At 42.1% G+C, this 16,650-nt stretch overlaps 1 protein-coding gene across 3 annotated transcripts in view; it reads left to right on the top strand.

Moving 5' to 3' along the window:
* C6H1orf159 (chromosome 6 C1orf159 homolog) overlaps window positions 1-16,443 on the top strand; it is a 28,730-nt gene extending 12,287 nt beyond the window's left edge. For 2 of the 3 annotated variants that reach the window (XM_072155883.1, XM_072155884.1), the window contains 7 exons: window positions 1,509-1,578; window positions 7,235-7,333; window positions 10,932-10,997; window positions 12,070-12,204; window positions 12,802-12,827; window positions 13,648-13,678; window positions 15,913-16,443. In XM_072155883.1, the coding sequence (XP_072011984.1) occupies window positions 1,509-1,578; window positions 7,235-7,333; window positions 10,932-10,997; window positions 12,070-12,204; window positions 12,802-12,827; window positions 13,648-13,678; window positions 15,913-16,010 (525 nt within the window). In that variant the 3' untranslated portion in view covers window positions 16,011-16,443. The remainder of the gene's footprint in view (window positions 1-1,508; window positions 1,579-7,234; window positions 7,334-10,931; window positions 10,998-12,069; window positions 12,205-12,801; window positions 12,828-13,647; window positions 13,679-15,912) is intronic. The other variant, XM_072155885.1, reaches the window with a different exon arrangement.
* Window positions 16,444-16,650: the final 207 nt, after the last annotated feature.

Consider the following 16,650-nt stretch of genomic DNA (forward strand, 5'->3'; position numbering starts at 1 on the left):
CCATCTCGTATGGTGGAGCCTCCTCTAACTGACCCTTCTCCTCTACCCTGTTGAATAAGATGAGCCTTGTTTATAGGACAACCCCTTCAAACCAAAAGGGTAACTCTTCATCTAGACTAACTTCAGAAGCCACAGGTCTGCATGGGCTTGGATACACATTACATTGCAATATTTAACTTTGGTTATTAACGTGATGAGTGGACCTGTGGTTTTATTTTGGACACGCGACCCGGATATATTGCCGGCTAAACAGCCAATCCGGCAAATTGACGTCCCTTTCTACTAGGCATGGCAAAAGGTGGCCTATCCTGACCATGGCTAGTAGAAAGGGGCGTCAATTTCATGGATTGGCTGTTTGGTTGAGCCCAAACTAAGAAGGAGTCCACTCATCTCTACTGAAGACCTAATGGAGATGTGAACTGGGCCTAAAAAAAAGCTCTGGAATAATCCATTGTGAATTGGCTTGTTGCACTATTTATGAACAAGGTTCTGGAGTTAAAGTAATACAGTGTGGTCTTTGAATAGTTATTATCTGTTCATAGCAGAGCAGCCAATAGAAATGGTTTTCTGCCCTGCTTGTCAGGAAGGCAGCAGAGCCTCTCACAGGAGGAGTCTCAGTTATACAAAGAAAGTAATGGGAGAATTGCATCTGCCAAAGCTGGAGCAAGACTGATTGTGTCCAAAAGTTTTCCTCAACTTTTGGCAGCGGTGCCAAAAGGTACGCCTACTGTAGAAGTAAATAAGGCCGCCTATGTGCAACTCCTCGCCAGTGTCGGACTGGCCCACCAGAGTACCGGAGGATCCTCTGGTGGGCCCTGGCTCAACCCAATACTGAACCCGAGAGGTCCATCAGAAAACAACACAATTTGGAGGCTGCTAGAGTATATTTCCTGGGGGATATTGAAGTGTGGGCCCCCAAATTGATTTTCTCTGGAGGGCCTAAGGAAACCTAGTCCGACACTGACAGTCCCCACTACAACACTGGTTTAAAGGGCGTAGCTCTGGTAATACCTATTTATAATGGGGCTCTGATACAATCTATGGAGGTTATACAAGGTTTCTAAACAAAGTTTACTCAGCCGTGTACTGAGGGAAAATGCAGATAGTTAAGTGTGAAAGCACATTGTTCAGGAATAGGAGAAGTTGCCAAGACTTGAGAAAAGTAAATATAGGCTGAACCATCTGTATAGGTTCCAAATATATATATATTATATGTATTGCTCATTCCAAGAAATGCTACAATTTACTTTGTGCTTTTTAGCGTCTCACATTGGGGTGAACACATTGGTACAAAAATTTCATGAAATGGCTTCCAGAATTTTTTTTTCTTCTTGATCCTAAACATTAGAGGAGTCATAAAAAAAATAAAAATTACTGCGGGCTTAATCATTGCTACCTCACAAGGCACAATGTTAATTCTCACATGAAACTTTGACCTGATTATTTTTTTTTTTTTTTCCCTCCTCTCCATTATTTCACCTAATTTTGTCTTTATGTCCTTGTGTTAGGTCTCTGACTGCTGTAGCGAGAGTTTGCTCCTAAATGACTCGTGCCCTGTGGATGAGCGATGCAGTCCAGGTAATCCGCGTTGGCTGCCAACCACACTGAGCTTCCGATAATTACTATGGTATTACATAAGTTTTATAGGGATACCTTGTGTGATGCTCATACTTGTCACATTTCTCTGTACATGTAAATGCAGGGAAAACGTGTGGTTTATCTTGGTCCAGGCTTCTGTGTGGCATAGTAATAAGGCACCATTTCTATAGCCATTTGTCCATATAGCCATTTGTCGCAATAAATAGCCATAGCCATTTATTCGGATGGGACCCTCTTATTCATGGGCATTTAGGTTGACCTAAAGCAGGGGTCTCAAACTCGCGGCCCGCGGGCCAACTGCGGCCCGCGGGACAACATTTTGCTGCCCCCACCTAGAAAAGCACCGCCCGCCGTGTATTCACGGCGGCGGTCGGGAAGCGCTGCATGGAGAGGGCTCACGGGCTGAGCCCTCTCTATAGCCGGTAAGTCTTTGCTGCATATTGCAGCAAAGGCTTACCGGTAACACCCGCGATCGGTGCCAGCACCGATCGCGGGTGCTTTCACAGCGATGGCTGCCGGCAATGCTGCCGGCAGCCTCAAAAAGATAGCGGCGCATGGGCGCCGCCATCTTACCTGGGATCGCCGCTCCCCTTGACGTCATCGGGGGGGCGGCGATCTGTCTCCATGGTAGCCTCGGGTCTTCCGAAGACCCGAGGCTATTTCGTTTTAACCCCTTCATTACAATGTGCTGATAGCACATTGTAATGAATGAGGAGGAAAATCCCCATATACTGCCATACTGTAGTATGGCAGTATATGATAGGATAGATCAGACAACCTAGGGTTAAAGTACCCTAGGGAGTCTGAAAAATAGTATAAATAAAAAAAAAAAAAAGTTAAAAAAAAAAAATTATAATAAAAAAACATTAAATTTCAAATCACCCCCCTTTCCCTAGAACTGACATAAATATAAATAAACAGTAAAAATCATAAACACATCAGGTATCGACACGTCCGAAAATGCCCGATCTATCAAAATATGATAACGTTTTTTACAATGCGTTTAACCCCGTTACGGAAAATAGCGACCAAAGTCGAAAATGGCACTTTTTTGCCATTTTGAAAAATATAAGAAAATCTATAAAAAGTGATCAAAAGGTCGTACAGTCCTAAAAATGATATCATTGAACATATTATTAAATTTCGCAAAAAATGACACCACCCACAGCTCCGTACACCAAAGTATAAAAAAGTTATTAGCGCCAGAAGTTGGCAAAATCAAAAAAAATAATTTTTGTACAGGAGGTTTTAATTTTTGTAAATGTATGAAAACATTATAAATCCTATACAAATTTGGTATCCCCTTAATCGTACCGACCCAAAGAATAAAGTAGACATGTCATTTGGGGCGCTCAGTGAAAGACGTAATATCCAAGCCCACAAGAAAATGGCACGAATGCATTTGGAATTTTTTTCCCGCTTCCGAGTACATGGCATGTAATATTTAATACCATCATTATGAAGTGCAATTTGTTACGCAGAAAACAAGCCCTCACACAGCTCTTTACGTGTAAAAATAAAAAAGTTATAGATTTTTGAAGGTGGGGAGTGAAAAATGGACATGAAAAAACAGGAAAGGGCCCGTAACCGGTTAATCCCCTTCCCTCCGGTACTTGAAGAAGATGAAGTCGCCGCTCTGAACGCACTTGGTGCAGGTCAGAGCGGCGACTTCATCTTCTTCGATGGGAGGGACACGGGGAGGCAAGTACCGGGGGGGAGGGGGGGATGGAGTGTCCCTGACTGGGCTCAGTGCGGTAGGAGCTTGGGACCCCTCAGTGCACAGGACACGTTCATAGAGAAAACACGTCTCCCCGCTTGGGGCTTTCCTTGCGCTGGGAGACGCCATGACATTTGAATCTGAATAATGATATTTTGTAAGCGCATTTTGTGTGGAAAACTTGATGCGGCCCAGCCTTACCCAGAATCTACCTCCAGCGGCCCCCAGGTAAATTGAGTTTGAGACCCCTGACCTAAAGGGATTGGATCACCTTCAGCTCTCCAGGGTAGCCCCTCATGTGTAGTCATAATATTGATTCACTTGCTGCACACCTGCAAAAAAAAAAATACAAGAAACTTGTCCCTATTAGGGTCACCTGTAAGGTAGCTACCCGGATTAAAGTTTCGGGGGTTCCTGCAGGGATCCGTCGGTCACATGACTCCCTGGTAAGCAGGACTTGTACTGACATGCTGTGTCCTGCTAGCTTCCGACGACTGGAGGGTGCCGTATAGTTATCACTGTCATCACGCCCCCTCAGTCATAACCACTCCCATGTCGGGTGTGTCTGTGGTCTAATATGAAAATCAGGTGATCTGCCCTCTCTCCAGCCGGTCCTGATCTTATGTCGCTGATTTATAGGGCTTTCCCTATCGGTGATATTTATGGTCTCTCCATGGAATACACCATAAATCGCCATTAAAGGGGCTGTCCGACTGGTATCAAAATGTAGTGGCCTGGCTGGGGAGGGCACTTAAACACATAAATAAAGCTGTGCCATGCCGCTGTCTGTTGGATCCGTGGCCCTGTAAAGAATCTCTGCTCAGCTCTGACAACTTCTTTGTGCCTGGCACGCCCACCCGTCCCCTGTACCCGCGCATGGTACAGCGACTGACCGCGGCATGGAACCCGGGAGCGCTGGGGCAAGTAGAGCTTTTTTTTTATGGCCTCCCCAGCCTGACTGTTACATTTTAATAACTCATACAACCCCTTTAACAATGGCAGAATCGAACCATGTGCGTGACCCTTGGCACCACACACTCAAAACTTTATCCCATCTGTAAAACCCCATTCGGAATTGTCAGGCGAGAGGATGCTTGTACATTCCCATAAAATTAAATTGCCATTTCATTTACCAGAATTCCGGAATATTCTTATGTTTGTATTTGGGCAGAAGCGGCTGAGACCAGTTATTGTAAATGTGACGTAGAGGTTATGTCTTCTATAAAGCATTTGTTCTGACTAAGGATCACGCCCAAAATCCCTTCAGTGCACAAATTGTATTGAATGACCTAATCCCAAGAGGGATCGCTGACTAAGGAATGGGGTGGGTTTCTACTTGGTATGTTTGGTGTATGAGGAAAGAAACTTAGAAACACAACACTCTGTTTTAACTTGATGTGTAAATCCTACAGTTTTATTATTTCCCTTATTTAAGTAAAAAAAATTATATAGTTTAAATCTGGCATCAAGGATTTCCACACTTGTTTTGGTCACAGGGCTACACAACAATTTTCTGAGCTCGAAACCGAGGATGCTTGTAGCATATTTTCAGATCTTATTGTATTTTCAAGGAAATCTACTACCAGGATGAAGGATTGTAAACCAAGTACAGGCAGTCCCCGGGTTACATACAAGATGGTGTCTGTAGGTTTGTTCTTAAGTTGAATTTGTATGTAAGTCGCCTAGGACTAAAGTACAATAAATTACCAATATCCAGAGGTCCGTTTGTAACTAGGGGTCGTATGTAAGTCGAGTGTTCTTAAGTAGGGGACCGCCTGTACACTGATATACTGGTGTGTGCACCATCTGGCAGGATCCGCTCTTCTTTAAGCTTTCTATGCCCGTATTAAGGGGGGGGGGGAGCTTTAAATTATGCAAATGAGTCTGAGGGGCTCCAGGCTCCATTAACAACTATGAAGCCCAGAGCCCCTCGGGCTCATTTGCATAGTTTTAAAAGCCTTTTTTAAAAGAAGAGCAGTTTATGCTAGAGGGGGCACACACCAACATGTAAGTGTGTTCTTGGTTTACAGTCCTTGTACTGGTGGTAGATGTGAGCTATGCCCATATAATTTTAAATACTTTAGCCTTCCTTCACACGCTAAATTGCTGTTTGGTTGTATTATCGCTTTTCCCCACCCCCCAAAAAAAAATCCTGAACATGTGTATTTTAAACCGATTCTAAAAAGAACACTTGTCTTCCGCTGAGCAGTTCTCATTTTTGTTTAGAAGCCAGGTAGAGGGATGGGCTTAGTAAAGAGGGTGGAGCTTAATGATCTTTTGTCCTATTAAATATTTGGTAATGTCTTCGTGTGTGTGGTGTTTTTTTTTTTTTGTTTTTTTTAACTTCTATGTGGGAATAAAATGCACTGACCCTAAGGCTACATTCCCACTGCCGTGAGCCCGCCGCACCGTAGCACGGCAGGCACACGGCGGCGCGGGGAGAGGAGGAGGAGGAGGAGGTGAGCGCAGCTCACCCCCGCCCCTCTCCATAGCGATGTGTGGCCGCGGCGCCGTAATACGGGAAAAGATAGGACATGTCCTAACTTTTCCCGGGCTACGGAGCGGTATGGTGCCGCACGTGTGCTGCACCGTACCACTCCCGTAGGGCGCCGCGAGCCCATAGAAGTGTATAGGGGACGTATATCGGCCGCATATATACGTCGGCCGTATATATAAGTCCCCCATACAGTAGTGTGAATGCAGCCTAAACATTACAAAAATTAAATATTTTTGTAGGCTTTATAATATTTGAGAGATTTAATGGAAATCTACCATCAAAATAATCCATCATGATAAACCAGGGACACTGCTTATAAATCCAGGCACCATGACTGTGGTAATCTTATTTGTTATCCATGGCCTTATTCTGTAAAAAATCGACTTTTGGTGTGCAAGGAGGACTTCTCCATGCCCTACTGGGTGCTGAAACTTGCTACAGTGAGGGAGACAGTGTAACAGCCTGTGAAACTGCAGCACGGAGTGGCTCTTGGAACCGCCCCAGTAGCCCTTTGAAAATACACTTTTAAAATTCTGTTAATGAGTGTGAAGGGCTAGTGTGGCGGTCCCTAGAGCCAGGTCATGCTGCAGCTTCACAGGCTGTTTCCGCGCCCACCTGCTCCCTCTGCTCTCCCCCCTCCCTGATGTAATTACACAATAGTAAGTTTCAGCACCCAGAAGGGCATGGAGAAGTCCTCCTTGCACACCAAAAGTTGATTTTTGAAGGAAGAAGGCCTCTGCCTGATGTAATCTCACGGCGGTGAAGAAGTTTCAGCACCCAGTACGGCAGACGGAGTGCTCCTTGCACACTAAAAGCCCATAAAGCTGCAGCATGAAGTGGCTCTAGGAGCAGCCCAATATCAGTAGCATAAATACAGACGGTCCCCTACTTAAGAACACCTGACTTGCAGACAACCCCTTGTTAAAAACGGACCTCTGGATGTTGGTAATCACTGTACTTTACCCCTAGGCTACAATAAACATGTATAACACTTATCACAGGTGTCTGCAATGAAGCTTTATTATTAATCCTGGTTCTTATGACAACCCAACATTTTTTTTTGAAATCCAATTGTCACAAACCAAAAAAAAATTTGGCTGTGGTTACAATTATAAAATCTACAGTTCCGACTTGCATACAAATTCAACTTGCGAAAAAACCTACATAACCTATTCTGTACGTAACCCGGAGACTGCCTGTGTAAAAGTTGATTTTAGAAGAAGGGCGGCCATGGGTAACAAATATTAGATCGCCACAGTCGCTGTGCACAGTGATGTCCATGGTAGACATGTGGTGACGGCAGTTCTGACCCTGACAAAGATTTGCCAAAAACTTGCAAATCCATACTGATTACATGTTTTGAGGAATCTGATATTGTTAACTTTTGTCCATTTTTATAGAATGTTTGTCCCCTCCCGCAGGTTGTTATCAGGTCTGGACCAATGGCAGCGTTTCCTGTATAAAATGTAATAATGAAACCAGCTTGGAAGCGTCACAGAACCTTACAGATTGTGGAGATGGTAAGTGCCTCTGTAGTATATCCGCACATTGTGTTTTGTTTTTTGTTTTTTTTTGTTTTTAATACAGGCGGTCCCCTACTTAAGAAAACCTGACTTACAAACGGACCTCTGGATGTTGCTAATTGACTTTAATTTTCCCTTTGGCTACAATAAACTACTATAACAGTTATCAAAGACATCTGCAATTAAGCTTCATTGTTAATCCTGGTTCTTATGACAGTCCAACATTGTGACAATTGGATTTTAAAAGAGATCCAAAAAAAAAATGTGACTGGGGCTACAATCATAAAATATACAGTTCCGACTTGCATACAAATTCAACTTAAGAACAAACGTACGCAACCTATCTTGTATGTAACCCGGGGACTGCCTGTATATTGTCCTACAACTGTATTGTACTGGGCCTTACTCATGGTTTTTCATCTGTTGCGAAAGTGGGAATTGTAGAGGGGCACAAGACCTCTTCTTTTTTTTTTTTGTGTTTTTTACGGTCCCCAACCTTTCATCACATTACGTGGGGTTTATGGTACAGGACAGTAGATGTTCCTGTTAACTTGTGTAACATCCAGCACAGAAGCAGTGGATCCAGTTCTACAGGTACGGTGGCATTTGGCACAGCTGCCTCACGCATCTTGTCCTCAGTCACGTCTTGTCCACCTGACAGAAGGAGAACAAAGGAAGTGGAGATCAGATCATACGGGATCATCACTGTGTGAGCATTTCCACCACGGCAGTAATAATTCCCAAGGAACAGCTTATAAATATTAGAATGTAGAACGAGTTATAGATGGTTGTTGCTGCTTGAGCCAAGTTTTTATTTCGTGACTTAAAAATCATGAACTGCTTACTGTATAAACCGAGTACAAGCCGAAGCCCCTAATTTTAACACAAGAAACTGGGAAACCCTATTGACTCGAGTATAAGCAGAGGGTGGGAAATGCATTGGTCAGTGTCCCCACTGACCCAATATATAGCCAGCAAGCCCCCTGTAGTATATAGCCTGCACAAAAAAAAAAAAAAACTAACCGTGTATTTGCCTTCTGACGCCCCCTTGGCCCCCTTCCACACCAGGATCCACTGCATTAATTGAGAATTGAGGTGTCACTTATTTGCCATGGATCAAAAAAATCTGCAGCAGGAAGGTGTTTCCGCCAAGTCCGTATGGGATTGTTGTAGTACTATGTGTCCATAAAAGAGGCAAAAGTTGTTTTGTGTGGTTTTTATGCTTTTCAGTGCAGCTCAAACACGTTTTCCTGGGGATCAAGGCAGAGGTGGGGGGGGGGGGGGTTACTAGAGCCCCCAGAGACTCAGGAACTGGGATATCACAGGACCCACTTTAGCCAATGACTGGCCTCAAATCTGGTAGCAACAGTGGAAGTGATTTCCCATTGTCAGAGGAAATTACATTCTGAGGTCCATGAGGCCAACAGGGTACTGCTATATATCACCTGCATTGGTGCTCCTGAAAAAAAAATCCTTGCTTGCTACTGGACTCCTCTGCTGATTGTGCTCGGAAGGGGAGGGGGTGTTTGCAGCTTTATTCAGAGAAACCATACAAGAGGGGATGTTGAAAGATGTTGGGATTTGCCATCTATCAGATAAGTGGTGGTCTGAATTTTTCCACCCTACTGATTTGATGGCAACGATAAGCCTCTGGTGTAACTGGCAACCCCCTTATAGAACGTTTACAATCCGTTTACAGGTCTTCTTTTATTAGAACATTCTATATAGTTCTAAAAAAAAAAAGTTACACAAATTACCCTGGGGCACTTGGGCTATGCTAGGAGGGAGTGCACGTAGAGTAAGTGACCCAGGCTAATGTGCATAACTTTTCTAACTCTATATGCTGCAATTATTTAAATATAGAGTTCTAATAGAAATAGTCCTTAGGAATGATATTCATCAAGGACTTATTAGGACACCTCTTCCATCTCTAAACTGATGGTAGATGTCCTTGTAAAGTTGTTTTTGAAGCTTGCATATGGGAAGATGGTGAACTTTGGATGTAATAGGTGGGGTTAGCGGCTTTAAATATGGCAGTGTTCCATTACTTTCCTATTATTTGACATCATTATTGTCACTCTGTTATTGTTTCTAGTATAGCTTTGCACAACCAGTCCACCTCGTTTCGTGTGAATTCTTGGCATTTCTCCCGTGATTCACCTACGTGCTGTTCTAGCAGTAATCCCGCACGTGCAATAAATCAACATCTCTAAATTCGTCTTCTTTTAAGAACTTCAACTATTACCACATAAAATGCTCCAATTTAATCTGTGACTTCTCACCTTTTTAATTGAGCGTGAAAAGGGATCAGATGCAACGAGGCTGATCTGTAACTGTGTAGTAGGAAATGCACTAATCTTCCTTCACTAGATCGCACTCTTTCGAGGGGAGAATAATTGCCCTACACACTAATAGGTTGTATGTGTTGGTGAATTTGGGAGTTCGCATAATTCCTTTTAAAGGGAACCTGTCACCAGCTTTTATATTATTGGACTCGTGGCATCCTAAAATTGTAGATGAAATTTCATTTTTAGAATTCCATAGTTTACGGTAAAACTATAAAAAAAAAAAATAAAAAAAGTACACCTACGTCTTGTGTGTGTGTGTGTGTGTGTTTTTCTTGCCAGAGATGAATCACTTTAGAGGTGGGGGAGAAGCATCAGTTCAGATGCCCCTATTTTGGGCTTTTTAACATACCTTTTATTGTTCTGTGTGTCACAGAATGGTAGAAATGGGCAGTTAGATGTAGTGCAGATAAAGATTTTCACATTTTAAATGGGTTGGCAACTTATAGAAAACTCTAAAGGGCAAGTATAAGGCCCTAAAAATGTCACCAATTTAATACTTGTCCTGACAGTTTCCTGTCTGCCATTGGGAGCAAGTTATGCCACTGCCATCAATGACTTGTTTAGGGGATGAGTGTGTTAAAAAAAAAAATAAAAAAAAATAAAAAAAATAATGAATATACCGGCAGTCCCTGGGTTACGTATGTGATTAGGTTCTGTAGGTTTGTTCTTAAGTTGAATTTGTGTGTGTGAAGTCAGGACTGTATATTTTATAATTGTAGCTCCAGACAATTTTATTTTTAATTTTTTTGGTCTCTGTGACAATTGGATTTTAAAAATGTTGGACTGTCGTCAGAACCAGGATTAATAATAAATCTTCATTGCAGACACGTTTAATTGTTATAGCTGTTTATTGTAGCCTAGGACTAAAGTACAGTAAGCAACCAGAGGACTGTTTGTAACTAGGGGTCGGATGTCCTTAAGTAGGGGACAGTCTGTATATACACATTTTATTGTATATGATATATAACGTGTGTGTGTCATTGGTGACAATAATCTAATATGGGAGCATAGTTGGGTTTAAAAGATGTGCAGTTCTACACAGGGCGTGGAGTAGCCTTCGTGCCCGGCCAGGCTACTCCACTCCACGCCCAGTAGCCTCTGCAGATGCCAAACAATGTGCTTGTATAAAGCCTCATATCTTCACCATTCCCTTAAGCTGCAGTTTGTGATGCCCCCAGTCCGGCAGATTCCTGGTGCAGTCATTCCAGCATTGTTATTTATGTTTTTTTGTTTTTGCCATGTGTCAGTTACCACTCAAGCATCGGAAATCCACATGAATCTCAGCACAACTCCATCTGTTCCTCATCATCTGAGTAAGTGTGAACGCTCCGTATGCCATTTGTTTTCTCACTGAATTCCCAATGACTATTTCATGTTGGAAGGACGGTCTGTTAGTGATTTTAATGTTTTGCGACTATGGTTTCTGCTAGAAGTCGGGGGGGCCTAAAGGGGATCAGGCAAAGTACAGCATATCCCAGTAGCAGGGTACATTTTCTAGGTGTGCTCAGGATGTTCTCACCATTTCTGTAAATTGGTGTTACGTTGGCAGAGTAATAAGAAATAATTTGTGTGATGGGCCATAGATGCCAGCGATCCGCAGTAGTTTTCCATCAGAAGGTCCTCGGCAAATCCGTTAATGAGTAGAACTGTTTTCACGGACAATGGATGCCAAATCGGATGCTTAACTGGTTAGTGACCTAGAAAAATTAAGGCCAAACGCAAATCTCAGGGACATTATGCGACTCAAATATGTCTTCCGATTACTTGTGAAACCTAATGATTAAGCTAAGATCAATACACTTATCATACTGTGATATGCAAGACAAATGAAGGCAAGTGAAGACAAGCTAATGCTGCCCGCATGTTCAGTGATGGCGTGCCGCCAAACCAGACCATGATCCTGGAGAGAGGATTGTGACTTCAAGGTCTCTTCTGGGAGGCCCCAAAAATGACACATCACTTAAGGTCACCTTTGTCCTAACTATGTGTCCAGTAAAAAAAATATATTTGAGGAACTGTATAGCCAACCCTCTCTCTTCTGACCCTTACTACTTCAGCCGCTTGTATCTATAAGAACAAAAAGGATCAGGCTGTTGAAATCGGATTCCATGATCCTTATTGGCTCTAGTATCCTATTGTCTGGGTGGTCTGAGGTCAGATGGACCCCAAATGCATTGATTGGACGTTCAGATTAGCTCCTATTTCCATGGCATAATTTGTCACCACCACTATGATCTTCACAAAGGCACACCAGGCTCCCATTACATGGGTAGTACAGATTTTGCTAATTTATAGATTCTTGGAAGTGACTGAGAATTGCTGTAAGTGACGTGCTTGAAATATGTGATAAATATAGATATATATTTTGTTAATTATTGAATTCAGGTAATCCGGGGGTGGCTGCATCTCTTCTGCTGGGAACACTCTTCATCAGTCTCTTCCTTGTTCTTTCGGTGGCCTCATTCTTTTACCTCAAGCGTTCACATATGCTGCCAGAAATGTTCTACCGAAGGAATAAAGGTATTGGTAAAGTTTAGGTGTTGAAGACATGACTTTTTTTTTTTTTTTCCCCATCATGGTGTACAATAAAAAAAGATAACTGTTTCTCCATGGTTACAGACTACAAACTGTATATGTAGTCGTATCCTGCTGTTGTGTTGCACTCTTTCTACTGTCAGTCCGTTTTACATCTTGCAGGATCTACCATATCGGTTTTTTATAATCCATGGAGGTTACAGCCAAATTATTCATTCATTTAGACTGTGTTGAAAATTGTGTAAACTTTTTGGGCGTTTCTAAACAAAGAAAATCTCAGATTTCATCCTTGATATAGAAGGCAATATGTTGTCTTGTACACCATAAGATAATGGCAGGTCATTGCCACGTGAAGGCTGCCCATACAGCATGGAGGCAATGCACTGAGGCATGTTCAACAAGGGTAACATTTTTCTGGACCCCAACACCTTTATGTCATCGTAATTGTATAGCCCAGACATCAGTTAAATGTGCTTAATCTCCCTCTTATTACCAGTGTTTTGCAGACTATGTACACATTGCTTATATTGGATTTTAACAGGTTTATAATTAAATTACTTGTTATGTATCCTCTCAATTTAGCATCCATCCTACAGCCCAGTGAAATGGTAAGAAATGTTTTGTACTCAAATATTTCTGATTATAAGACGCACTCCAGATTTAGCCATACAAAAAAGGAAAACTATAGTTGACACAAATTAAAAATTCCCTGTTCACGCACCGCTCTGTTGGATATCCGTTCCCTGTTCACGCACCGCTCTGTTGGATATCCGTTCCCTGTTCACGCACCGCTCTGGCCCTCTCCCCAGGCAGCATGAAGCATATGATCAGTCCCATGCTTCTGACATCATTCTAGGTTCTGCAGTAATTCGGGTTGGTAGGGAGAGCAGTTTAAAGGCGCTTCAGCTGAGTCGGAGAGACGCAGACCATTTTGGCCGGAATTTGACCATTTCATCACTACTCCGACTCCAACAAAATGACTCAGTCTCCATGACTCTGACTCCACAAACGTATAATAATTTTATAAAAATGTTGAAATTTCCTTTAAATGTCCATTCTATTCCTGACCTAAGGTTTTCGATCCAAGGGTCAGCAAGGGTTATTGGTCCAAGGGCTATATTTGTCATACTGCTCACTTTTTAAGGAGCCACATCAGTAACCAGCACCCTAGATGCACCAATAACCACAGTACAGCACAAAATGCCACCCCAGAAACTATAAATACCACAGTACAGAAATGACAGGGATCAAGTCCTATCTGGGGGAGCTTTTAATTTTTTGATGTAATCCTTGCTGTTCTTGTCTAGTAAGACCAGAGGGTGGTCCTGTCAGTAGCTCTACCCACAGTTCTACAGAGAGCAGGGAATAAACCTTTTGAGCATAAGTCGCCTATACTGTACATGGTTTTAATTTGTCTTTTCTTTTTAGGCATCTATGATCCCAGAGCCAAATACTTCAGGTAACTCAATCTTTAATGTGTGTCCCTGAAAATGTCTTTTTATATAATATAAATTGATGGACGATGCATAACCTCAAATCTTCCGAAATGGGTACAACCTTTCTGCACTCGCCCTCCCCTTCCTTCACTATATGTTGCTAATTCTTCACATACTACGTTTTCAGTGCCCAAATAGCAATGCCATATGTATTTTAACATAAATTATGATGGAACCCCCATCAATGAATAGAACTGAAGGCTGCATTGAAATATTAGAACCATTGGTGGAAACCTTATTTGAACTGAGCTTAAGTTCAAATCTCTGATTTGCGTTTAATCTTCTTTATCATCACCTTAATGCCAAATAATGAAATCTAACATGTCTTTTTATGTCCACTGATTTCAATTGCCTTTAGTTTTGTGTTAGTGTCTTTTTGTGCTGCCGCTGTTGGGTTTTTGCTATTTGAAACTGAAAAAAAATTTCCAATTTTCCAAAACATCCTATTTTCTGCATAAATAACAGAAAACCATTAAATGTCTATTGATATCATTTCACTAAATTTATTAACTTAGTTGTTTGGTGACTGAAGATAACAGAAGTACAAATTCAGGTGTTAACTGGGCCTTAGCGTTTGATCAAAATAAGCTCCCGCGTTTCCATTGGAGCCAGGTATCTTTTGATTGAACTAGAAGTTTTTATGTGGTTTTGGCCACTCTTTACGGATTGGCTAAAACTAGAAAAGTGATGGCAGAAGTATAGGGGGTTATTCAGACCCCTTTAAATTTTTCACTTTGTTTTCATTGCAGCCAATTGGGAAGGACAATGCACCCCATCTTGACAGAAAAAAACAGAAATGAAGCTATTTTATTTATTTATTAAACAAGAAACTGAAATATCACATGGTCAGAAGTATTCAGACACGTTGTGACACTCATATTTAACTTGCATCATGTCCATTTCCTTCTGATCCTACTTGGAATGGTTCTACTCATTCATTGGAGTCCAGCTTATTTAATGAAACTGATAGGACTTGGAAAAGCACACATCTGTCTATATAAGAGCTCACAGTATGTGTCGGAGCACATTAGTCATGAGGTCCAAGGAGCTCAGACAGAATTGTGACAAGGCACAGATCTGGCCAAAGTTACAAAAAAAACCTGACAGTCCAGCCAAACTAGGCAATTGTGGGACAAGAGCCTTGGTGAGAGAGGTAAAGAAGAAGTGCAAGATCATTGTGGCTGAGCACCAGAGATGCAAAAGGGTGATCGGGAGGGGGGGCTTTCACCCTCCACCAGTCAGGGCTTTATGACAGTCTGCCGAAGGAAGCCTCCGTGCAAGACATATGAGAGCTACAGTGTGCAAAACTCATGAAGGATCACAGACTATGAGGAATAAGATTCTATGGTCAGATGACACGAAGATTGAACTTTTTGGTTTTAATTCTAAGCAGAGAAAACCAGGCACGGCTCAGCACCTGCCAAATACCATCCCAACAGTGACACATGGTGGTGGCAGGGACCAGACCACTGGTTGTAATTGAAGGAAAGGTGAATGTGGCCAAGTACAGAGATATCCTGGATGAAAACCTCTTCCAGAGTGTTCTGGACCTCAGACTGGGCCGAAGGTTCACCTTCCAACAAGACAATGACCCTAAGCACACAGCTAAAATAACAAAGCAGAGGCTTCAGAACATCTCTGTGACCATTCCTGACTGGCCCAGCCAAAGCCTGGACCTAATTGAGCATCTCTGGAAAGACATGAAAATGGTTTCCACCAACGTTCACCATCCAACCTGCGGAAACTGGAGAGGATCTGCCAGGAAGAGGCAGAGGATTCCCAAATCCAGATGTGAGAAACTTGTTGCATCTTCCCAAGAAGACTCATCACTGTACTAGCTCAAAATGGGCTTCTACTCAATACTGAGCAAAGGGGCTGAATACTTATGACCACGTGATTATTTCTTCAGTTATTCATTTTTTTTTTTTTTTTTTTAAATAAAAGCAGATATTGTTGCTAATATATTACGCTGGGTGCAGAGTGTACATTACGGCGCCATAATATAACTCTTTTGATCTTGCCAATTGGTTGCAGCGAAACAGTGAATAATGTAAAGGGGTCTGAATACTTTCCGCACCCTCTGTATTACTTGATTTGGGTAGTAGAGACATTACACTGTATTCTGCACCACTCAAACTTGTAGAGCGAAGGGGTTTTGACCTGTGAAAATTCAGTCTTTGTCTCTTTCCCCTCTCAGGACGGAAACCAAGATACGTCCGACGTGAAAGAACTCGCCAGGCATCGGCCCCAGTGTTACTGGATCCATCTCCAGAGACACAAGTCAGCAATGTGTAACATGGTATTAAAGTCCAACCGGGACGGTTCTGGAATATCCTTGTGGTACCACTGTCCTACAGAAGGAGAACTATTATGAAGTAGCAGACTCCCCAGTGAAGTAGCCAAGGAACTGATGACATTTCAGCCCAAGTGGCAAATGACTTTTTCTTAAAATTAATTAGCAATTTAATTGTGCAGCTTTCTGAAGCCTCTTCTTCCAGGAATGGGAAGGCTTCACTACTCGCCACGTATCCCACAGACCGAACAATATTCAGTTTTTTTTGTAAAATGTGTAAAATTATATCTTTTCTTTTTGCAATGAATTTGTATGTCATATATGAGCAGCTGCTGTCTGTGTTTTATGTGCAGATTTCCTTTGTATTTTTTTAATAGATTTCAATGGCTTTAATAAATTAAGGGAATTTTTATAAGAAGAAATTTTTTAAAATCATGTTGTGTGTATGTGCCGATTTTTGTCGTGGAAGATTGCCGGTAAGGTTTGGTTTACACTGTTATGTTCAGTTTTTAAAGGTACGTTTTCAAGGTTGAACTTCATCCCCTTTAAAGTTACCGTATATACTCGAGTATAAGCCGAGGCCCCTAATTTTACCACAAAAACCTGGTAACGCCTATATTTTTTTTTTTTTTTACTCGAGTA

Source organism: Engystomops pustulosus, chromosome 6 (assembly GCF_040894005.1).
Source record: "Engystomops pustulosus chromosome 6, aEngPut4.maternal, whole genome shotgun sequence".
NCBI lineage: Eukaryota > Metazoa > Chordata > Amphibia > Anura > Leptodactylidae > Engystomops > Engystomops pustulosus.